The 24,311-nt window shown below is 42.3% G+C and overlaps 1 protein-coding gene and 1 pseudogene across 2 annotated transcripts in view; both read left to right on the forward strand.

Moving 5' to 3' along the window:
• LOC135912003 (uncharacterized) overlaps positions 1–12,267 on the forward strand; it is an 81,430-nt gene extending 69,163 nt beyond the window's left edge. For both annotated transcript variants that reach the window (XM_065444383.2, XM_065444384.1), the window contains exons 14-18: positions 1,422–1,486; positions 1,579–1,650; positions 5,949–6,051; positions 7,759–7,825; positions 10,556–12,267. In XM_065444383.2, coding sequence (XP_065300455.1) covers positions 1,422–1,486; positions 1,579–1,650; positions 5,949–6,051; positions 7,759–7,825; positions 10,556–10,668 — 420 coding nt within the window. In that variant the 3' untranslated portion in view covers positions 10,669–12,267. The remainder of the gene's footprint in view (positions 1–1,421; positions 1,487–1,578; positions 1,651–5,948; positions 6,052–7,758; positions 7,826–10,555) is intronic.
• Positions 12,268–22,331: 10,064 nt separating this feature from the next.
• LOC135912020 (U2 spliceosomal RNA) lies at positions 22,332–22,503 on the forward strand (annotated as a pseudogene).
• The last annotated feature ends 1,808 nt before the right edge of the window (positions 22,504–24,311 follow it).

Consider the following 24,311-nt stretch of genomic DNA (forward strand, 5'->3'; position numbering starts at 1 on the left):
CCTTGCGGGTTTCTGCAGAACTATTACGTCAAACTCTTGCCTTTGCTTCGAGTTCTTGATGAGTTCAACTTTGCCCTGCCATGTGCTAGCCGCCTGATTAGCTAGATGGTAGAGTGGCATCCCCGGAAAGGCGGCATTCCCAGGTTTGAGTCCCAGACCAGGACAAATTTTTCTATAACTTCAAGGCTTTTCTTTCGAGGAACCCGTATGGGTTTCCTTTGTAGCAATTGCTATGATTGAGTGGATGTCTCATTTTCCCTTCATTAATTACTTCTCTCCACTTTGTGGGCTTACGCAGAACTATTATGTCAAACAATGTAAAAGTGAGTTGCCAGCTAATAACTGTTTTCTACACCTGCATCTAGGAATGGCAGATTCTACAGGGCAAGAGGTCTGATGAATTAGTGTAACCTACTTGTGTTCATTGGAGAAAGTGAAACTGTATGGATGCATAGTAGGGATGGTAATGTGCTTGTGTGCAGAAGATACTAGTAAAAAAATGTTTTTCATTTCAGCAGGAATTCTGGACAGAATTCCTTTCTTTTTCTTTCTTTCTTTCCTGTTAAGAAGGAAATAAATTTATTTTGAGCAATATTAATGACGACCAGTTGGCTACAACTTCACTTGTAGATTGTCACATCTCATGGTTACAGAAAATGCTAAAGTAACTCAACAAATAATTATGCATGCCACAAAAGGTCCATAAAGATTAACATGGGGTCTGTGAAGACGTTTAAAAGACAGATTTAGAGGGCAAAGTATAGGCGTAAACATCTAATTTATATACTAATGGCACTGCTTCAATGCTAAAATAAAAGCCATACTTGATAATGCTCACTGTATTGGCTATTTTACTGTATATGTGAGTGGCTAAACTTTCATGCTTCTCGCCTTCGTGTTTTATCCAAAGCTTAGAGAAGACTATAATGTTATGTTTATATCTCGAGGGTTCCTCAAGAAAGGGGGTTAACTGAGGGGCCTGATTTTTACTAGTCATATCAGAAGAAGCGAACAAACACTGACACCAACGACAAGTTAGGGGAAATTACTGGTGCTTAATAAATTAAATAAGGAAACGATAAATTATAGGAAGTGAAAGTGGATGAAAAAAAACAACTTGCCACAGCTGGGAAACGATCCCACAACCTTTGCATCCTTGAGGAACCTTGAGGGTTCCTCATGGTACTTCACAACTTTTTTATTAAAAATGTTTTCTTATACTCACTTGTCAAAAGTATATTACATAACCTTGATCACTTAATTGCAAATAAATATGCTCTTGCTTCAACAAAACCAGCACTGCATGCATAACTAGTCCATTGCTACTGGCCAGTATTTTGGTGACAAGCTAACACAGAAATCAAAATTAGAAAGCACTGTGCTGCAAAAAAATGAAAGTCTCTCTTTTCTATGGCCTGCAGGGCTGGGGCTTGTACAGTGAATACCTTGGCTATGAGCTAGGCATTTACAAAACCCTCTATGACAAGTGAGTGGAATCTTTTGATGCAAATTTTTATAGCCCTTCGCTGTCACAGGATCACTAAAAACTGCTGCTCTGCTCACTCCATAAATTTACAGGTTTGGACACCTGTCCCAAGAAATGCTTCGTGCCTGTCGCCTTGTGGTTGACACAGGGATGCACGCACTTGGGTAAGCGCTTTCCAACTGCCTTTCCTTCCTTGGCACCTGTACTTTTAAACGGTGCAAAGTGGCACTAGCTAATTTTTGTGCGTGTTGCTGCAATATGCAAGCTAATTTTGGTGCACTTTCTCAATGTTTACACAAGACCTTCCATGTGACTGATTGTGCACAACTAGTAAAATGTTCCATTTAAATTGTAAAAGATTCAAGTGCCACTTCCTTTTTTTTTTTTTTTTAGAAGGTAGGAAAGTAGGCCTTCAAAATATCCATTGCCCCTTGCAGGTCCATTCAGCTGGGCTGCTTCTAAATGAGCAAAATGGGAAAGGTCACCACACTTTGTGGGATTGTGAAAATGACAGTAAAGTAGAACCCAGTTGATGCATTCAAAATAATAGTAATAAAGGTATGAGAAAAATAGATAACCTACGACAACAATATGATCTAAGAATAATAAGGTAAATTTTAAAGAGTAGCTAAGAACCAAGTGCGAGGGCATTTTAATAGGTTCTTCACTTTCCTAAAATTCTGTCCCTCGTGCTGGTGCATGTTCTTCAAGGTTGCTTTGGAATACTCAGTCCACATTATTTTTTTCTATTTTACAATACTGCCTTAAGTCTAGTTGCTTTTTTGGATGTTTCAAGCTTGTACGGCAAGCTTGAACTTTATTGGCTGTACTACACTGAGGGAAAGAAAGTTTATTTTGGAACCTCATCACCATTATGCAGCAGTTCATTCATGACAAAAACATTAATGCAGTACTTTTTCTTCCACCAACACTTCACTTTATTTAGCACTACTCGCTCATGAAGCAGTCGTGTTACACTGAAATTCTTGCTGACAAAAATAATTGAAAACAGTATTTATTTATTTATTTAAATATACCTTACAGGCCTCAAAGTGAGGCACTGAGTAAGGGGGGAAAGTACATAGAAAATACATAGAATACAAGACATCTATAAACCATATCTGTTTACTAACTACAACCGCAAGTGCAAGCGAGATAAAAAAAGAATTATTTAGTTCGCGATTCACTAGGGAAAAGAAGAAAACATAATATAATAACAAGGAATAAATCACACAGATTGTTTTCAGTGAAGTCATGTAATTAACAAGATCAGAGTGTTAAGCAGTAATAATGAAAAAATGACAGAAGAGCTACGGACACGACATTCCTACGTAACGGCAAACATAGCGACATAACGGTAGTAATGCGACAATAAGCTGTAAAGGATATTGCAAGTACAGAAAGCATTGTGCGACAAACGTAAAACTGCCATGCTGATTATGAAAAAGGAATTTGTTAGTCTCAACATGTCTGTAAATCTGCGAAGCGATAATGTGTTCAAGCAACTTGCTGGGAATGCATGTCAATGAAATGGGACGATAATTCTCACAGGAGTTCCTGTTGCCATATTTAAATACAGGTATAACTTTCGCCATCTTCCAATCTGCGGGAGGGTGGCCAGTCGCAAGTGACTGTCTGAATATGTCAAAAAAGGAATTTTGCTTGATATTTCTATTGTATTCTTTAAAATCTTTGAGTTTATACCATCTATGCCACATGAAGAAGACATCTTAAGCGTATTTATGAGAGAGGGGCCCTCCAAAGTGACTTCAATAAGTTCCATGTATTGGTAGCTTAATCCTGAAACAAAATGTATATTTGAAGTGTTCTCCTGTGTAAATACAGAACTGAAGAATGAATTAAAGACCTCCGAACATTCGCTGTCTGGAATACGAATACTGCTGCTGTTTTGTAATGACAATTCATCTGATTCGTTGTTAGGCTTTATTATTTTCCAAAACTTGGCAGGATTGTTCTTAAGCAGCTCAGGAAGATCATTAGAAAAATATTTATCTTTAGCTTCACCTAAATCTGAGCAGTACGATTTAAGGTACGTTTTGTAATTCTGCCATGCTGCTGATGTGCGATCTCGCTTGGCGATACTATACAAGCGTTTTTTCTTGTTCCTCGTGCGCTGAAGCTTTTTATTAAGCCAAGGGTGCAACTTATCGTTAGTTATATTAACGAGTGGAACATACTTGTCAACTAATGCGCACAGTGTATTTTTAAACATGAGCCAGTTTTCTTCAACGGATCCATCGTAAAATGATGGCCACCTTTTGTTTTCGAAGAAAGTTTCAAATTCTGAAATTATTGTTTTACAATTTCCTTTATTGTAATCACGAACATGTTTTCTCATTTTACCCCCAACCGGTGGCGTTGTGTTTATTGTTATTTGGAGCAAATGGTGGTCGCTGAAACCATACAAATATTCTATGTGACCTATTGTTTCAGCTGCTGTACTAAGAATGAGATCTAGAACATTGGCACCACGTGTGGGTTTCGTGACAGCTTGAAAGAGATTAAAGTCTAAAGACAAGTTGATGAATTCAGACGATATATGGCAAGAGATGATAAATTCGTCCAATCGATTAGTAGATAATTGAAATCATCAAGAAGATAATTTAAATCAACCGGGAAGAGTTCCATGGCTTTGTTGATTGTGTCACGCAGAGCATTGATGAAAGAATTGTTAGAATCTGGTGCACGGTAACAATTACCTATTAGTACCCTAGAAGATGAGCTCTTGCAGGCCACCCAAACAATCTCGAGATCAGAATTAGTGTTGACCAAAAATGACGTAATGGTTTTCTTTACACCAATCAAGACACCGCCTCCGCTTTTAATAGAGCGGTCACACCTATGTATATGTCATACATGTTTGAAGATAAAAGATTTCATCATTCGTTATTGCAGAATGCAGCCATGTCTCTGTGAAAGCGATAATGTCCAATTTACTGTCTTCCAAGAAGGAAGAAATGAGATCGCGCTTTGATAATATGCTTCGTATGTTGGTATACGATAATGATAGCGAGGGTGAAGGGGTTAGTTTTAGTACTTGGTGACTCTGTGTGCATGCTCCCAACCGTAGCTATCTATTCAGCGGGACAACTGCACTTGCAGAACCATCGTAGATAAAAGTTCTTGAATCAATACGCAGCTTGTCCACTGAAAGCTTGAAAGCTTTATTCTGGGTTTTCGCGAATTCAATGAACTTTTGTCTAGCACGTCGAGTTTCCGGTGAAAAATCTTCGCGAATGGAATAAAACGTTCCCTTCAGTTTGTGTGCCGAAGAGAGAATGCGATCTTTGTCCTTAAAGACGGTCAGCTTGGCTATGAATGGTCTCCGTTAGTCCTCGCTATATCTTCCCAACCGATGCACCCGCTCAAATTGTTGTTCACTTATTTTGATGCCAAGCTTATCCGCACAGAAGTCAATTATTTTTTGCTCCGACTTTGTCCAGTCTTCTCTAGCATTATTTTCCAAAGTGAAGAAAAGCAGATTCGAACGTCACAGCCTATTCTCGGAGTCGTTACAGCGTGCCTTAATAACCGCCACCTGCTCAGACACCATGCGTACAGCGTCGGAATCTGTCCCAGCTTTAAATGTGCAATTTAACTCCATTGCTTGTTCCAAAGACACAACCTTGTCACTTAATGTTTTAATTTTGTTGTCAGCTTCCACTTGCTTCTCCCTGGCAGACTTCAAATCAGCTATCAGGGAAGCTTGACCCTCTTCAAGCCGGCGGATAGTATCTGTGGCCTGGGCAAGTGAATCTGCTTCACCTTTTGTCGTAGGGCTAGGATTAGATTCTATATCTCCCGAAAGCAATAGTAAAATAGCAGACAAGGTACAAAATTTGCAAGTAAACAGAGCCATCAAAAACTTCAATTTTTCAATAGACTGTGGTGGGCAGGACACCGCCAACAAAGAGTAATTACTACTTCTAAAACAATGCGCAGCTTTCAGGTAACTAGCCTGTAATAATAACCAGCGTGAGTGCGACATCTTGGATGCGATGTCGTGCCCGAAGTGGGAGCCAGCCAGCTGTCCTTTATATCCTGCCTCGGCCGCCGTGAACGCACATGATGTAATCCTAGGTTGCCAGGTGGACCACTTGGATTCATCTGTAACTGGCGGGTGATGAGCTGGAGTCAGCAATCGTCGATGCGGATGGGCATGCGGCAGCAGCAGGTTGGCAGGCAGTTGTTGATCCGGGCGAAGACATATGGACAATACCATCAGCGTTATCGTAGCCGGTAATAATAACCGGCGTGAGTGCGACATCTTGGATGCGATGTCGTGCCTGACCACCGTCCCCACCAGCAAGAAAACTGTTGAGAAATGTGTCATTTAATTGTGATTTCATCTTTCAATATTCAAGAGAATGTACTCCATTCTATCACATGACAAAGAACACTCACACAAATGGGTCTCATTGACTTGCTTTGCAATTTCCAGTTGGTCCAGGGAGAAAGCAGTACAGTATTTACTAGAGCACACTTCATCTAGCCAAGCTGAAGTGGAAAGCGAGATTGACCGCTACATCACCTGGCCCGGACAGGCAAGTACTAAGAATTACTAAAGCTAGTTAAACTGCTTCAGTGCAGATTTTTGTCCCACCGTCCCTCATGTGTTGTCTGAAAATAATTGAAGTTCAAACAAATCAGAATTGTGGCTCCATGGGCCAAAATAAATTCTATACACTGTTATGTGGCTAAATGATGGCCATGTACCTGTGTGTGAACTGAAACCTCGTCTTGTACAGTAGCTGGCCGATTTACTGACTCCAGTTTTCGGACTCACTAAATTATCGTAACTTTGTTGCACTAGCCACCATGTGTTACTACTGGGCAAAATGTATTGTGGTGGCTAAAAATTCTGACACCATGTAACATGTTTTTAAAATGTGCTTACCACATTACAAGCATCACTGGAGTAAACTATAGAACCAGCTGCATTTCTTGTGTAAAGGTAATTTTTTTCCAATTCCTAGTGCAGCATGGCCACCAGGCCTAATAGCAGACCAGTATTGATTGAATCAATTCTAAACACAGTAAGTCTCGAATCACTGAATATGCCATTTGTAGTAGCAAGATGTCGAAAAAATTTTCAGAGTACTTGTCCAAGCTTTGTTAGTCATAACATGTATGACAGTGAGCTTACCAACTGTTAGCATATTGCATTGTCAGTCGCATCACAGAGTTGGAGATTACACGTGCACACACTGAACTTTTCACTCTGCTTATCAGAAACGGCATGCCAGTGTGCGGCCAACAGCTTGCAGCAAATTTGTTTTGTTTGCTTATTAAGGGGTATTCACATGAGGGTCAAATCCCAGCTGTTGGCATGGGTAGTACGCATAACGTGACAACAACGCTGTGGTTTTGATAGGTGGTGCGCTGCCACCGTGCATTCCCAAGTAGAGAAGACCTTCTGTCTAAATGGAATATACAATCTCCGCTTGGCAGGGCAAGCAGTGGAATTTTATGCTGGTGTCTTGGACCCTTGACCAAGTTGCTGCTCTAGAGAGCAGCAACCGTATCGCCATCACTTTGTTGTTGTAGCTGGTGGCCCTGTCACATTTGCGAGGTGCGTTGCATGTATGCCACTGTGATGGCCAAATTAAGGACAATGCTACTTTATTTTTTTCGCTAGTCCAACAATTTCCGTGCCTTTGAGACACTACATCTGAAGCGCACAACAATGTGAATATGAAAAAAATGAACCGTGTTGCCAAGAGCGGAAGCCACCAGAGTAGTCTGCTCACACTGATGTCCCTCCCCGGTTGCCTCGCCCATGTAAGCAGGGGACATCTACAGGGAATTTTTTGCAGCGGCTGACGTCACTCAACTCCACCCATATCCCCCGCAAAAGTGCCTGTAGTGTAAATGTGCCTTTAGAATAGGCAAAAGACCTCACATATCATCAGAAGCTCCGGACTGAATTTGTAGACCGCCAGCATTGCACACTTTGATTGCTCATGACCTCTGCACTTCATCATATTGTGATGATGCATGTTGAACTGCACATCTGGCAACACTACATATATATTATATCAGTACCATGTGTTTTTAGTGTTGTGCTTTGTTTCTTGTTTTTTTTTTTGCAATTACCAAGCAGCATTGTGGAGTGTGTGTGTGTGTGTGCATATAATTATTTTTTTATTGAACTTCAGTTGAGAGTAGGTTCTCTATTCTGTGCTTTTGCTTCCATTTCGTTTTTTTTTTTTCTTTTCCGCTTATGAATGATGTCATAACTTTTTTTACAGGCATGTGCTTACAAAGTTGGTGAGCTGAAGATCAAACAGTTGCGCCAGAAAGCACAGGATTCACTAGGTGAGCGTGTTGCCATTGCTTTTTTATCAGCCACCTTCAACCTGAGATTCTCATGTAAGGACAGCTGCTTTTTGAAAGGGCCCCTGAAATGGTTCGGACAGATTTTGTAGACGCGTAGGGTACAGCTTAAGTAGAACATTCGCACCACAATTTAAGTGAAGCGTTACGTATTAATGGAGCTACAAGCGATTAGAAGTTACCCTCCTCCCCAGCCATGCTTTTCCTCCTCAACTCATTCGCCGAGCGAGTGGGGCTAATCTCCGCCTTCACTGGTCCTGCGTCACGACGCGACATCATATCGTCCACTTCCGGTTGTTTTGGAGCCCGCCCCCGCCCGCGCGAAACCTCTCCGCTAGCCGCTTGGCTGTCGACCCCAAGCGAGAGCTATCGAAGCAGCGTGCGTTGCGAGCATTCTGTCGTAGTGCCAAACGTGTTTGGTATTCCGTTAGCCACAGGCAAGCTGGTCATATCGGCAAATGACTGGAGGCATAAACTCAAGCTGATGAAGGAACTTTGGCGTAGACATACGTGAGCGGCCTGATCGGTCTGCAGGGTCCAGACACTTGTTGGCGCAGCGCTTAACCAGCCAAACAAAGCGCTAATATTGCTCTAACCAAGTGTAAAACATTTTAAACATTTATAAAAACAACGTGTTGATGATTACACTCCTGCGAAAAATACGCACCAGCAGCAAAGAAGAATACGCTTCGTTGCTGCTACTGTGTATGGTTGAGCTCTATGCCACCAGGTGGCTGCACCGTGCAGACCATTCACATTTGCCCTTCTGCTCATCTCGGCTCATCCCATTACGCCACAGTCAAGCGGCCAGACCCTGTCCCCTTGCGCTTACGTTTGCCCTTATACGGGACTCGCGAAACGCTAGTGCGTTAGTAATCTTCCGGTGTAAAGTGACGGCCACAAACGCGCAAATCCTGCCGCCGATAGGATAGCGGCAGCCCAATGCGCAGCAGCCAGTTCGCTTGTGCCCTGCCCTGCAGAGGGACACGATGTCGCAGCTTGACATATTGCCAGTCGCTACGTTTGCAGTCCACAAGGCAACAAAGTCGAATCATAGTGCTCGCGAAAAGACCGAGACCAACTCTGACCGTGGAGCTCTCGTCAAAATTGAGTACGTTGTAACACAAGCAGACGACACTTGCTGTGTGCCGGAAGTGCTTAAGTGTACTGAAAAATTGTTCTTGTGCATTCTGTTTCTGCTACTTTCTCTTTATAAAAACAAATTAACTAACATTCCAACTATTAAGAAGATCATTTGTTTACCATAAAGTTGGAAAAATTACCGATCACGTGCCCTGGTCAGCCAATCGGATAGCTCGCCCCACTGACGTCATATCCGTCATATGGGTGATTTCGGTCATATGGGTGGGGCGGCTTAAAATTCCGCCGAGCAGTGTGCTGCGATCGGCAGTGATGTGCATTTTTAAAACCTTATAATAAATTACACGCTTTACGCAGAGCACTTAGATGTGTCAATTAATGATCAGAAGGACCTACTCTAACGACTCAGTACGTTTGTAGAAAATCGTCAAAAGCGTTTCAGGGTCCCTTTAAAGAGGCACTGAAGCACTATTTCAACACATTAAGAAAACCTTCAAAATCTGTAGACATTGCTGCCATGTACGTGCGAGCCAGATATTATTCCACAGCATAGAACCTACAATCTTGCATAATAGATTGCTTGCTCTCCCCTACAGCTTTCCAAAAACTTGCTTTTTTGTCTACTTTAAGCAATGTCAGCGATGATAAATATACATAAAGTGAAAATGCCCATAGTGGCCAGTCATGTGACACATGCATGCATACCCTTCCAGGTTTCATAGGAAACAAGGAAGCAGCAATTGGGGCTAATGCTCCCACCTGTTCTACCACTGCTCCCTTTTTTGCCATCAGGCGCCTTTGTGAGATGGCAGCCTCAAAGTGTTATCGTAAGCTCACCATGGAAAGGAGAACATATAGAGCGACAGGCAGGGCATTGCTATAGGTGCCGCCCCAGCTAAGAGAAGCCAATGAGTTGTGGGTGAATGTAAAAAGTAAATGCTGCACTCATTATATCTCTGTTCGTAATAGATGCTTCTCAAGCATTCCTTAAATCATCTATTCCTTGAAAAGTGTTGCACTTATTCCGGCATGTTGCTCAGTTTCAAGAAAAGGTGTTTCAAGCCCTTTAATTATGCCCTGCTGTATGCTTCCCCCTTCCATGAAAATTATATATGTATTGTGAACAAATGACAGTGAGACCTTGATTGTTTCAGTCCTGGTTTGGCTGTTGGCCAGAGCTTTGTGAGGGCTTTGGAAGTCCCTGTAAAAAATATCTGTATGGAGTCTTGAAAAGAGATAGGAACATGGCCCGTAATAATTACAGCCTTGCCAGAAGCATTTTGCTGCCTGTGTTGTGATGGAAGGATTTGTTGGTTCACTGCTCAAAGCTTTAATATGTGTGTGACTATGTGGTTTAAATTCCAAAATGTCTGGCTTTGTCAGAATAATCGCTCCCAGCACAAAGTTACTAGCAGTGACTCTGGTTTTCGCTTTGGCTGTTCATGAACATTGCAGTGGAGCAAAGTTTGAGCAGTATATTACGTTCGTAATTTTATTTTGTTAAGCTTTGGTTTGTTTTTAATCCTTGAGACCTTAGGTTGTTAAGGTTGTGCATTATCTATTGAATTTCAAGTACTGACTGCCCATATTTATTTATCACTCTGTTCCTAGGTGCAAAATTTGATGTCCGTGCATTCCACAAGGTCGTCCTTGACAATCCTGGCCCACTGACCTTCCTAGAAAAGCAAGTCAACAAGTACATTGTGGAAACAAAGGGTCATTAAGACAGGAGCTGCAACAGGCTGGTGCGATATTTCCAAGATTTCATAAGCACAAGACTTCATAAAACCACATATTTTGTATCATTTTGCTCTTGAGCCATGAAATGCACAGTACTCCATCCATGGCTTACCTCATTCTTGTCCCAAATAATTCTGAAATCTAGTAAGTTTACTAGGAAACAATAGCAGAAATGTGGGTGGAATGGGTTGGCACGCTTTGCCACTCTGACTTTCACCACTGTTGAAAATGTATTCATCTAAACTTAGAATATGGTGCAGCCTGCATGATATACTGCGAATTTTTACAGGGTTAGAGACAATTTAGATAGTGACAGACAAATATTGTAAGCAGCTGAAACCTTCGCCTTGACATGCTATTATATTACTTTTGCACCATCAATAATATTGAGTATCATGTATTTTGTAATTATACTACCATCAATTTGGAAAATTGGATCATTCGGGCACACTTTTTAGTTTTGGCCTTATTCTGTGGCACAGAAAACTTGTTAGTCCAGAGTTTCGGACATGTTCATTTGCAAGTCAGTCAATAAATGAAAAATGGAAATGCAGCCTGCACAAAGCATTAAGATGAAGTAGCAGTGATGGTGAACAGACTAAGCGAAAATGGCGCCAGCACACAGTCTGAATCAGATGCTGCCAAATTGAAGCCTGAAGCAGCAGAATATGCATTGACGAGCTCGTCACTCTGAGAAGAACCACGGACACTATACCCAGCTCCTCCATTTGCATTTTGCCTCGCATGCTTGCAGGTCTTGCACACAAAGACAGGTTTGACAAACAGTTCTTTCATTCCCATAATGTGAAACACAGACATGGCAGAAAATTCCGATAAAAAGCATTATGGATGCTTCAAGTAAGGGCTGCACGCTACCGTTCAATGTGATGATTACATTGCCATTAATACCAAACCTATTAACTTCATGTTGTCTGTCCTTGCGGCCAGCACATTCATGATGAAGTAATTGGGAGATGTGGTGAGGGGTTGTGTGAAGCAACGCTCAAATGAAGGTGCACATGGCACATTGTCATGACTGCTGTCAGACGGTGTTTGGCAGTGTTCCATGGGAATTCTCTGAAAAGGTCCCGCTACATCATTTGGACAAGTTGACAAAATTTTTTTTTCCACAGATTTCAAGCAAAGCATGAACAAGCATAACAGGATGCTTTGGTTTTCTTTTTATTTTATTGGTTTTTGTTATGATGATTTTTTAATAATTTGACATTCTGACGCTTTTTTTTTTCACTGCTATAAAATCCTAATTAAAGGGCTTTTATTGTACTTGATGTAAAACCATACATGTGTTTTTCTTTAGTACATGTGCTTCCTTGATTTCTTCTTGATGCATAAATGCAACTACACTTTAGTTAGCAATTTCCTAGACAGTGGATGTGCTATGTCTGCAATGTTATGCTTTCATTTTTGTCTTTATTGCCTGTAAGATTGAGTTTGGTTTGCCCATGCTCGACTGCTGTTGCAATAAGCAGCATAAGCTGTGGTGTCAGATTGAGTGTCTCTGGGAATGCCTTTAATTTGTTTTGTACTGCAAATTTCTTCAGTAATAAAGCTTCAAACACTTGTTGCTGCAGTATACACAGTGATGTGGCTTGAAGCTATAAAGTACTGCCTTTCACTTTATCGGCTTTCACGTTTTTGCAAACGCCATAGTTCGCTTGTGCATGTGTTTGTGCCCTTGATGCTGTCATTAAGAGGAAGCGTTAGCTCGGGCCTAACTCCGATGCGGCCTATTCAAATGCGTGTAAAACGAAAGAATGTTTTTCTAAGATAACCCCTGGACCAATTTTAATGAAATTTGTTGTATTTGAGAGAGAAAGTTAAATTCTAGTGACTGCTAGAAGGAGAATTTCGATGTAGGGCCTGAATTTTGTTACAAGGATTTTCAAAAATTATAAAAGTTAGAAAAAAAATAGAAGCACGAAGTTTATAAATTAATAACTCTGCATCAAAAACCGATATCACTGTTCTGTAAACGGCATCCATTAGATCATTCAAAGCAGGCAAATTTGATATGTCAATATTTATGTTAAGTGAATTTGTTACATTGTGTACAAGGGTTCTGCAAAAGCTATATTTCCATTTGACAAAATCTTTTTAGATTCATGTGTAACGTATGAATTTTGTCCTCTTTAGATGTACTATCAGATGCAATTCACAGAATTGTGGTACCATTTTTCATTGCTGAGTTACAGAGTTGTAAACTTGATAGTTTCGTTTTCTAAAACCTAATTTTTGCTAATCTTTAATAAAAAATTGACCACCTAAATCTAAAATTCGAAACCAACAGTCACAACATTTTAAGTTCTTCTTTCAAATGCAACAAACCTCGTCAAATCTGGTGCATGGTTGCTGAGAAAAAAGAATTCTCCTTTTACATGCATTTAGATAGGAGCCCCCTAGCTAAAGCTTCCTCTTAAGCTATAAAACTCTATAAATGCTTGTCAATATTGTGCACATACTGCCATACCTATTGGTACTGCTGTGTACATGGTGGTGCCTTACGAACCTTGCCACCTGCCTTGTGCTCACAAGTCTTGGCTTTCATCATGAATAGTTTGTTCATTAGTAAATATGGCAAAAAAGGGCTACAAGAAGCAAGGTTTTTCCATTGCTTACACATGCTGGCCATAGCGGGGCCCACTTTTGAGCTTATATGCAGGTTGTGTAAATGTATTTATTGCCATTCTGCAACTGTTAAAGCGCTTCATCACTGAACTTTTAGTGTATATTTTGTTTTTTATTAATAGCCTCTTGGTGTAATAATCGTCACGATATGGTACAACCTGTTAGACATTTTAGGCATCGTACTTACATAAGGCATTCGTGAAAGACGCCGACACCTTTTCACTGCTGTGAGAGTAATTTACTTTCAGGAACTATGGCTACAGGAACAAGGCTACAGCGAATAGATGCATGTTAATTTCATGATTGTTGGCTTGTGCCATGGAGAACCTTGTGAAGCCAAAAAATGAGTAAATGTTTCTTCCTTTCAGCACACACACTGTATCACAGTGCCAGCTTTGATCACAAACAGATTAAACATCCTCGGGTAGCAGGAACTGTTTTGTTTCAAAGCTGTTATCACTCTGGAGTGGTGGCACTGGGCTGGTGGATGTTTTGCTTACCACTTCAGCATAGATAATAATGAAGGGTCCCACAGAACAGCTATAGGGGCCCTGCAACACGTTAAGAAATTTGTAGAATGTCTCATATTAAAGGATGTCACCTTATGAATCCTATCAAACAAAAGTTTTTTTAATGCACCTCAAGGAGCCGAGTCATTAGCAATCAAGCACTGCCCCTGCCACAGCTGCATGGCCTTACTCTCCTTTTTATCATACCTGCTGTGCTCATGGTTCCATTTCGGTGCCAACGCGGAGCAGTGCCCATGTTATTCCTCCCATCATCGCACTGTGCTTTGGTATAGGCATGGCATACAAAATCAGTCCATCACGCTACCTGATCGCAGAGTATGGGTACAGCGGTATTGTCCTCTGCCACCACGTTAGTCTCGTAAGATTTCTGTTTTTGATTCTGCCCGAAGCATTGCTTGTATGTGATAACTGAAGAAGTACACCCAGTGAGCATCATGTTTTTGCCATGTCACAATCAGACATGGACACCCTCGTGCCGGTGCACGTTCACACGAACATCCTCACCCTGACAGAGTGAGGCAAGGGTGAGGATCTTAGTTGGTAATTTTGTGGCCGAGGGTGAGGGAACGTGGACGTCATGAGGTGAGGGCAAGGAAGGGCAATTCCATTGAAGTGAGGTTAAAGCAGGTCGTGATTCAAGCCGCTATAGGAACGGCGAGCTCTCTGCATTTGATCAAAGTGGTTACTTGGGTGAGTTGGTTATTCATTGTGAACTTGTTTTAGTTCTGACAGACACAGACACAGGAAGGGGCTCACTTGTGGTCATGTCCATCAGCGCTACACCAAGTTCACTTTGCATTTGATCGGACCCGCCGTGGTGGAATAATGCCTTTGACATTACGCTGCTAAGCCCAAGGGCACAAGATTTAATCCTGACCACAGCGGCTGCATTTCAATCGGGCCAAAATGCTAAAATGGCTGCGTACCATACATTGGGTGCTCATTAAATAACCCTTGGTCGTCCCCTACTATGGCATGCCTCGTAATCATAGCTTGGTTTTGGCATATAAAACCCCAGAATTAAATTTAAATTTTAACCTTGCATTTGATAGTGAAGGCATGTTAACATTAGGATCGCAACCCACCCACTTCTGGCAACAGTGGTCTCTGTTGTGTTCTTGCTCCTGTGACAACGCACTGATGGCAACCGCCTTCATGCAGACTGTCCACTGACAGCAGTGTCAGCAGATCCTAATTGTCGGAAGACAGCCAGTATTTGTTGTAACACTGCAACGACACGGCAATCATATCTCCACACCAACACTGGTGTTGTGTGATAAATCGGCCTGTTGCCGCTGATTTATACACTTGCTGCTTGTTTTTTTTTTTTTTTTTGTCGTCACCCAAGTAAATTATGATGTCACTCAGTATGTAAATTGTAGTTATTGAATTTATGCATCCCACTGTCATGCATTCATCATATGCATATATATATATATATATCTGTCAACGTTCCCATATTTGCGGTAAAGTTTGTGAATTTGGGTTCATTTACAATTCTTTATAAATGTTGTGGCAAGTTTTACAAAGATTGATTCTGTTCATGAAAATGTTTTAAAAGTGTTGAAGGAGGGGGCATAGCAAGATTGAAGGAAAAAAATGCCTACAAGAAAAAATTCACGATGGTACCTGCACTACCCTTTTGTGGCAGTTAAAAATGCTGAACAGAGGGCTACTGGTTTTGAGCAAGTTTTATTCAGACAACTTCCTGAAGAAGGCTAAATTGGCAAAAGAAAAGTCACTGAACAGGTCACTGATATTTAAAAGCACTGTATTGCTTGTATGTCTCAGCTGTGCCTAGCTTGCTGCTCCTTGTGTGCTGTGTCTAAACGTAAGTATCGTAAGTGCACATGTGTCCCACAACATGTGTGCACTTCATCATCATCCTCAGCCTGGTTACGCCCACTGCAGGGCAAAGGCCTCTCCCATACTTCTCCAACTACCTCGGTCATGTACTAATTGTGGCCATGTTGTCCCTGCAAACTTCTTAATCTCATGCGCCCAACTAACTTTCTGCCGCCCCCTGCTACGCTTCCCTTCCCTTGGAATCCATTCCGTAACCCTTAATGACCATCGGTTATCTTCCCTCCTCATTGCATGTCCTGCCCATGCCCATTTCTTTTTCTTGATTTCAACTAAGATGTCATTTACCTGTGTTTGTTCTCTCACCCAATCTGCTCTTTTCTTATCCCTTAACGTTACACCCATCATTCTTCTTTCCATAGCTCGTTGCGTCGTCCTCAATTTAAGCAGAACCCTTTTCGTAAGCCTCCAGGTTTCTGCCCCATACGTGAGTACTGGTAAGACACAGCTGTTATACACATTTCTCTTGAGGGATAGTGGCAAGCTGCTGTTCATGATTTGAGAATGCGTGCCAAACGCACCCCAGCCCATTCTTATTCTTCTGGTCATTTCAGTCTCATGATCCGGATCTGTAGTCACTACCTGCCCTAAGTAGATGTATTCCCTTACCACTTACAGTGCCTCGCTACCTATTGTAAACTGTTGTTCTCTTCCGAGACTTTTAAACATTACTTTAGTTTTCTGCAGATTAATTTTCGGACCCACCCTTCTGCTTTGCCTCTCCAGGTCAGTGAGCATGCATTGCAATTGGTCTCCTGAGTTACTAAGCAAGGCAATATCATCAGCAAATCGCAAGTTGCTAAGGTATTCTCCATCAACTTTTGTCCCCAATTCTTCCCACTCCAGGTCTCTGAATACCTCCTGTAAGCACGCTGTGAATAGCATTGGCGAGATTGTATCTCCCTGTCTGACGCCTTTCTTTATTGGGATTTTGTTGCTTTCTTTATGGAGGACTACGGTGGCTGTGAAGCCGCTATAGATGTCTTTCAGTATTTTTACATACGGCTCATCTACACCCTGATTCCGTTACGTTTGCACTTGAGGCAAACGTAAACAAAAGTGCGTGCTGCTCCCTTTCTTCACGCCCTCGCCGCTTTCTGCTTGCCATGTCCATGAGTATGTTAACAAATTTTGAAGTTCACAGGTTGGCAGGTATGTAAATAAACTTGATTCTGCTTTTTTATAACTTTCTTTTCTACATGCATCGCACCATGTAGAGAAGCTAAATAACATGAAAGTTGGGAGTATTGTAGCTGTTAGCTAACTGGAAGCTGCACTTAAATTTTGTGTCAATAAATTGTGGACAATAGAAGATTATGCTCCACGTGTTCTTGCCTGCTTTGTGTTGTTGTTGTCCTTTTTTTTTCTTTTTCTCTTTTTTTGCAGATCATTTGCATTACACTTGCACAGTCAAGAATACGAGTGTAATTATCTAGTTTTCTTTCATCTCAATATGTTGGCTGGAAGACCAGGAAGCGCATAACGTCTGCCTATGTGTTATGTTATCGGTGCATCACAAAAACGAGGGAGATTGGGATAATGAGGCGGGCAAGGCAGCTTTTTCATCATGTGCGCTTTTTCTGCCCCTGCCCTTCTGTGTGGCAGACACTAAGTTTTCACTTTATTAGATGCCAAGTTCTTCAATGTTTGGCAAGCAGGAAAGTTTCAAACTGCATGGCCTTGGAAGAAGACCTCCCAAAGTACTGTATGGAAAGATTAGTAAGCCAGTGCTTTTCAAGTTGCTGTTCCAATACCTCCGCCAGCCTAAAATAACGTCATTCGAATTGTTTCAATCTCTTGTTGTTGTGGCTTTGACAGGTAAAGTCAATAAAGTTTGTCATCTGTTTGTCCATACCTGAATGCTGTACCAACGTGCAGTGTGTGAGCTATATGTGATGTACTGTTAAAATCTAAATGAGTGCAAGTGAGCAGTGCCATGTAAATGAAGCACAATAATCCATGCACATGACCTTCAATAACAACTCGCATAAAGGCACATCTGCAAGATTCTCCTGTTGGCACTATGACCATTAATAAGCCAAGAGCAAAATTGTTTTGAAGCGAGCACAGCTTTCAAATTGTATGGAAAATGCAGATTGATCATTTTGTATTGTTTATTTAGTATTGTAGATGTTTGTTCAGTGGCACTTACTGTAGTTAAAGCATACAAGTAAGCATATTTCTGTCTGTTTTTATGTGTGTGGAACATAAAGATATTTTGCTATAACATGGACTCTGTGATTGTTTGTCTGCACACTTCCTTGCCCCATTTATACAAGTATTATTGGCAAAATACAGTAGAAGTTTCCAGTGATGGGTCAAGTAGACTATTATTTAAAAGTTGGAAATTGAATGTTGCATGTGAGGGCGAACAACACATCCTTGCGAGCTGAGAGTGACTAAGCGAGGGTGGAAGAAAAATTACCTGCTGAGGGCAAGAGAGGGGCGATGAATATTATACACTGAGGGTGAGGTAAGACATGTAACGTGTAAAAGTGAGAGTGAGAACAAAACGCCATGTTTTGGGTTTTGGGGAAGAAAACAAAATGAGGGCATTTGCCCACCTCTGGTCACAATAAGCAACAACAAAAACCTGAGACTCCACAGCCCCAACTCAATGACTGCACTAAGCAGCTACAATGCCATGAATCCTCTTCGCATGACCTACCAACCCCAATCATATAACCGATCAAATGTGTACGAATGCATTGCTCAAGATTGGTCTTTGCTTGAACACTATTGTTGACTGTTCAGTGACTGCTGTCACTTTTTGCCTCTGCAAGTGGGCAAATTAATCCACCAAGTGGCAGTTCAAATTATCAATAACATAGTAAAATGAGATCTCGAGGGTACCATATGCATAAGTCAGTAAAACCCTCCAAGATAAACACTTTGACAATGCATCATACACAGCCAGGGACTGTGACAGCCATGAAAACCACTTCATATGGGATTTCAGCTTGACTGAACGCATACTGTGTTTCTGTGCTTAAGGTGTGCAGGAGGTTGGGGGCATGCACATCGAGGCACACTATAGAGCATGGTGGCATGAATCTGAAGTCATCGAATTGGCTAGTACTCTTCTGCGCGCTCTGCATAATGGTGCTCATTTCATTTTCACTGTACGTTTTGGGTAAAACTTCAATTACTAAAGAAGGGATTTTATATTTTTTGATGCTACCTTTAATTTTGCACATTGAAACCATCTTGTGAAATATGAGAGTAAGGTTGGCACATTTTGTGTAGTTGTGTCACGTGGCCACTTTCGATTGCAATTGAGCCTAATCGAAATTCTCAACCACAATTGGCTCCCTGCAATAGTTTGAGTAAAGGAGCCAATCACAACCAAAAAGTTGGGTCCCGATAGGGCCACATCATGATCCAGAGTGTTCCATGTAACACTCGTATTAGAGTGTTACATGGAACATTCTGGATCATGGTGCCCACCCATATAGCAGCCATGGGGTTCCCGTTTCAAACATACCCAGTTAGGTTGTTTTCATTGTTTTTAAATGGTCTAATCACATACGCATACCTGCCAACCCTGCCAAATTTTTCATAAAGTTTACGAATTTTGAGTCGTCTTACACTATTACGATTGATGTGTTTTGCTCGTCAGTCTTCAAGCTTTCTGTTGGAAGTCTTCTGGTAGTTAGAGGATGCCAGACGGAATGAAAAAAAAAAGGAAGGAAAAATATTTTTTTTCCTTTCTCCATGCCTTGCTTACAAGCTTCTAAAGCAGGCAAAATCAATGCAGCAAATTCGCTGAAGTGCATCTGAAAATAATTTGTTGTTTGTCAGTCTCTGCTGTTCCAAGTTTGCTGCTGCTTGTGGGCTTTGTCTAAAGGTAAATGTACAGGGTGTCCCATGTAACTTTAGCCATACTTTAAAAATGTGCAAATGCCACGTAGCTGCACACAACCAAGATAATGTTGTTTGCCGTCACCTAGAGATACTCGGATTATTTTTTGCATTCTGCTAATTACATAATTAGTCTTAATCAATTGATGAACTTCTCAAATATTATAAGTAGATGGAAAGTGTCAATGAGAAAATTGTAGAATGTCGCCGGTACTGTCGCGAGCAACAGGGTCATCATGGGAGTCACAGTTGCTGAGGGCGTTAAATTCTTCGAATAGTAGTATATGTAAGCTTTCGCTCTAGCTAGCTCCAAGGTCTGATAGAGTACGTAGACAATATGCTTTTTCGCCTGAGGTGGGCAAGCAATAGGCACATCCTACGAGGATTGTTTCATGTGGAAAGAAGAACTCGACGAAGGTCGGTGTGCTCCAGATCAAGGTGCCTGTTGACATGCAAGCAGAAGGAATTGCAATCAGGACACCACCGCCTCTGCCACATCTGTCCTTACGGGACACGAAGTACGCCTCGAGTGACAACAATACTTTGCTGTTGGCCACAGATGCATCGAGCCACGCCCCAGATAGTATGATGGTGAAGCGGAGCAGACGAGAGGAAGCAAGCGCTTGAACGTCAGGCATCTTATTAATTGTTCTTTATGCTCCTGCAGTTATACTGAAAAGTATCTGCCCCATCAATGTCTAATGTCCAAGGGAGGTTGATGTCGGGTGATGTGGCACTGACCCCTGATGGTGAGGGAAGGGTATCCCAGTGTCCTCCCCCTCTCTCTGAAGGAATTACCCTAACAATACGTTTTTACACATAGAGCTTGTCGATGATCAACATATATATACAGTACAGTGTGCCGACCACTGCAGAGAGGTGACCTGAGCACCAATCGCAAATTAGCACAAGTGCAAACAACGTGTTGAGCATACAGTTTCATACAATAATTATTGTAGGAAACTCACTGGTGTGGAGGAAGTGTGCATGGTGGCACTGTGGACATCCAGCATGACGTTCGCTCTCACGTGATTGCAGTAAACTGGTTTTGCAGTAAGAGAGCTTTAGATTAGGGTATTGTGCTCCCTTTGGGTCCTTTTGTACACCCGGCGATTTGCGTCCCCCTAAGTTTGGGTGGGGCTTGCCTCCCTTGACCTGAAACTCTCTATTGTAGTCGCCTTCATAGGGCACAAGTAGGACTTTTACATCCTTTCATTATGGAAGCCAAACTGCACTCTAAATACAGTTTACACCCATTGGAGCATATCTTTGTCCCACAAAATGATAATCGTCATCTACCTCACTTCCTTTCTTTAATGCTGTGCACCCAGTCATTACTTTTGTTTTCTAGGTCACGAACGGCATCAGTGTTATCAGCGTGACATAGCCAGCATTCTTGACAGGAAACTAGTGAGCGCAGAGTTTTAAAAAAATTTGTGGGGCCACAATATTCATATGGCTACGGATTACTGGCAAAGCTGTTAGGCTGCATACACGGGCTGCATATACATTATGAAATCATTCATTTCTTTAGTGCAGCGCCACACTACGCCGACACAAGCGCCACCACGGTCACTGCGGTTCCCATACATATATGCCGCAACCGCTGTTGCTGCCGCGCCGGCACCTCCGAAACGCGTGGCATTATAAGCACAGAAGCCCAGGCAACATGCACAGGTGCCGTCGCCACTCACTTTCCCCCTCTCACTATTCGTCAAACAGGATTTAAAACAAGCGCATGAAGGCCAACTTCCTACACTATAAATGCACTTTCTAATATATATATACAGTGAAACCTCGTTATAACGAACAGTTAAAAAGTCGGAAATTAGTTCGCTATATCCATAATTCGTAATATAAAATTTCGTAAAAAAATACATGCAAGAGGGGCAAAATTCAATCAGAGAAGGCACATCAACTCGAACGATGCTTACTTGGGTCACGTTCATTTATTTACGCACAAAGAACTGCGTTATCGCGGCCTGCTTCTTGGTGTTGATCGCATTCCGTATCACGCCCTGTCGGCAGTAAGTCCAACGCAGCAAGTGCTTCTTGTGAAGTCGGAATGTTCGTTGTTTTTGTGAAGTCGGAATGTTCTCTCATCAGCTTGGTTTTTAACGTCAGTGCCACTCTTTTTTTCACATTCATCGCCATCACAGCACTACGCACACCCGCGCACCGCACTCGACACGACCACCGAAAGAGCCTCCACACAACGCTACTACGGCCACGCCAATGCTAACACTAAAACGCAAAAGCAACATTCGATCACGCCGCTGCCGCCGCTGCTGAAGCGGCGCTGTCAGCGGTTGTGAGATGCGGACGATTTCTTTGGCTGTCAACTCTCGATGACGACGTGGCATCTGCGGCGCTGTCAGCGCCTGCGAGGTAGTCCTGAACGTTTGCTGCGCCGCACAACACACTTGCAGTGCAACGAAGCCTGCCGAATGCTATTAATGTGAGGTAGGGCTTGGCGTCGCGAAGTTCGTTATATCCGTTTTATGCCAAACCGCGTTCGCTATAGGAAGTTAAGAATACATGTGTTTCACAAAAATATTACGGAAGAGTTCGATATATTCAATAATTCGTTATATGCGTGTTCGTTATATCGAGGTTTGACTGTATATATGAAGGCCAACTTCCTACACTATAAATAAATGCACTTTCTAATATATATATATATATATATATATATATATATATATATATATATATATATATATATATATATATATATATATATATATATATATATATATATATATATATATATATTACGACGCCGAATTTACGTGGTTCTGTTTGGACCCAAGATATTAAACTTATTTTTGGAAGTTGGCGGAGTGGGCTGGAAGCCTGCTTCACCTCCACTGCGAGTTGGCCCGGTATTGCACTATCTCCGGGATCGGCCCACACATTCCTGTTCACGCGCCGTGATAGGGACGTAAGCCGGCCGGGGTACCCCCTAGCAACGCATGCCCGGTACTGCACTATCGCCGGGATCAGCACACACATTCCTATTGCCCATACGGACGTAATTAGCTGGCCAAGGTGCCCTTCCTGGGAATGCATGCGAGGGCAGAGGTAAACACTGCAGCTTCGCTGTAAAAAGTAATTAAAGGGCCCCTGAAACGGTTCGGACAAATTTTGTAGGCGCGTAGGGTACAGCTTAAGTAGAACATTCGCACCACAATTTAAGTGAAGCGTTACGTATTAATGGAGCTGCAAGCGATTAGAAGTTACCCTCCTCCCTAGCTATGCTTTTCCTCCTCAACTCGCTCGCCGAGCGAGCGGCGCTAAGCTCCGCCTTCACTGGTTCAGCGTCACGATGCGACGTCACATCGCTCACTTCCGGTTGTTTAGGAGCACGCCCCCTCCCGCGCGAGACATCTCCGCTAGCCGCTTGGCCGTCGACCGAGAGCTATCGAAGCAGCGTGCGTTGCGAGCATTCTGTCGTAGCGCCGAACGTGTCCGGTACTCCGCTAAAAACAGGCAAGCTGGTCATTTCGGCAAATGACTGGAGGCATAAACTCAAGCTGATGAAGGAACTTTAGCGTAGACGTACATGAGCAGCCTGATCGGTCTGCACGGTCCAGACACTTGCTGGCGCAGCGCTTAACCAGTCAAACAAAGTGCTAATATTGCTCTAACCAAGTGGAAAGCATTTTAAATATTTATAAATCAACGTGTTGATGATTACACTCCTGCGAAAAATACACACCAGCAGCAAAGAATACACTTCGTTGCTGCTACTGTGTATGGTTGAGCTCTGTGCCACCAGGTGGCTGCACCGTGCAGACCGTTCACATTTGCCCTTCTGCTCATCTCGTGGCTCATCCCGGCACAGTCAAGCGGCCAGACCCTGTCCCCTTGCGCTTGCGTTTGCCCTAATACTGGACTCGCGGTTTGCAGGTCGCTAGGTTTGCAGTCCACAAGGCAACAAAGTCGAATCATAGTGCTCGCGAAAAGACTGAGACCGACTCTGACCGCGGAGCTCTCGTCAAAATGGAGTACGTTGTAACACAAGCGGACGACACTTGCTGTGTGCCGGAAGTGCTGAAGTGTACTAAAAAACTATTCTTGTGTATTCTCTTTAAGTTATTTTCTTTTTACAAAAACAAAGTAACTAACATTCCAACTATTACGAGCATCATTTGTTCACCATAAAGTTGGAAAAATTATCGACCACGCGCCCTGGTCAGCCAATCAGATAGCTCGCCCATGTGACGTAATATGGGTTATTTGCATCATATGGGTAGGGGCGGCTTAAAATTCCGCCGAGCAGTGCGCTGCGATCGGCAGCGATGTGTATTTTTAAAACCTTATAATAAATTACACGCTTTACGCAGAGCACTTAGATGCATCAATTAATGATCAGAAGAACCTACTCTAACGACTCAGTACGTTTGTAGAAAATCGCCAAAATCGTTTCAGGGTCCCTTTAAGCCAGATGACGAATATTTCAAAGCGAAGCTTTCTTTGCCTCTTCCTTTGACTTTCCCACTGCTGCTGCTGCTGATGTCTGGCACACTGAGTCAGGGGGTGGTTCAGAGCGTGTATATGCATGGAAGGAGCGTGGCAGAGAAGAAGAGAGACGCAAGAAACTCGTTTTGCACCATACCACGTCGAATGTGCACAATGCCCTCTAGTATTGTGTTAGACTTTGTCTTGAATTTTTTTTTGTAGTTTTCCGTTTAGTGCATTGTGTGGTGTTAAGCGAAATTATC

Source organism: Dermacentor albipictus, chromosome 1 (assembly GCF_038994185.2).
Source record: "Dermacentor albipictus isolate Rhodes 1998 colony chromosome 1, USDA_Dalb.pri_finalv2, whole genome shotgun sequence".
Classification (NCBI taxonomy): domain Eukaryota; kingdom Metazoa; phylum Arthropoda; class Arachnida; order Ixodida; family Ixodidae; genus Dermacentor; species Dermacentor albipictus.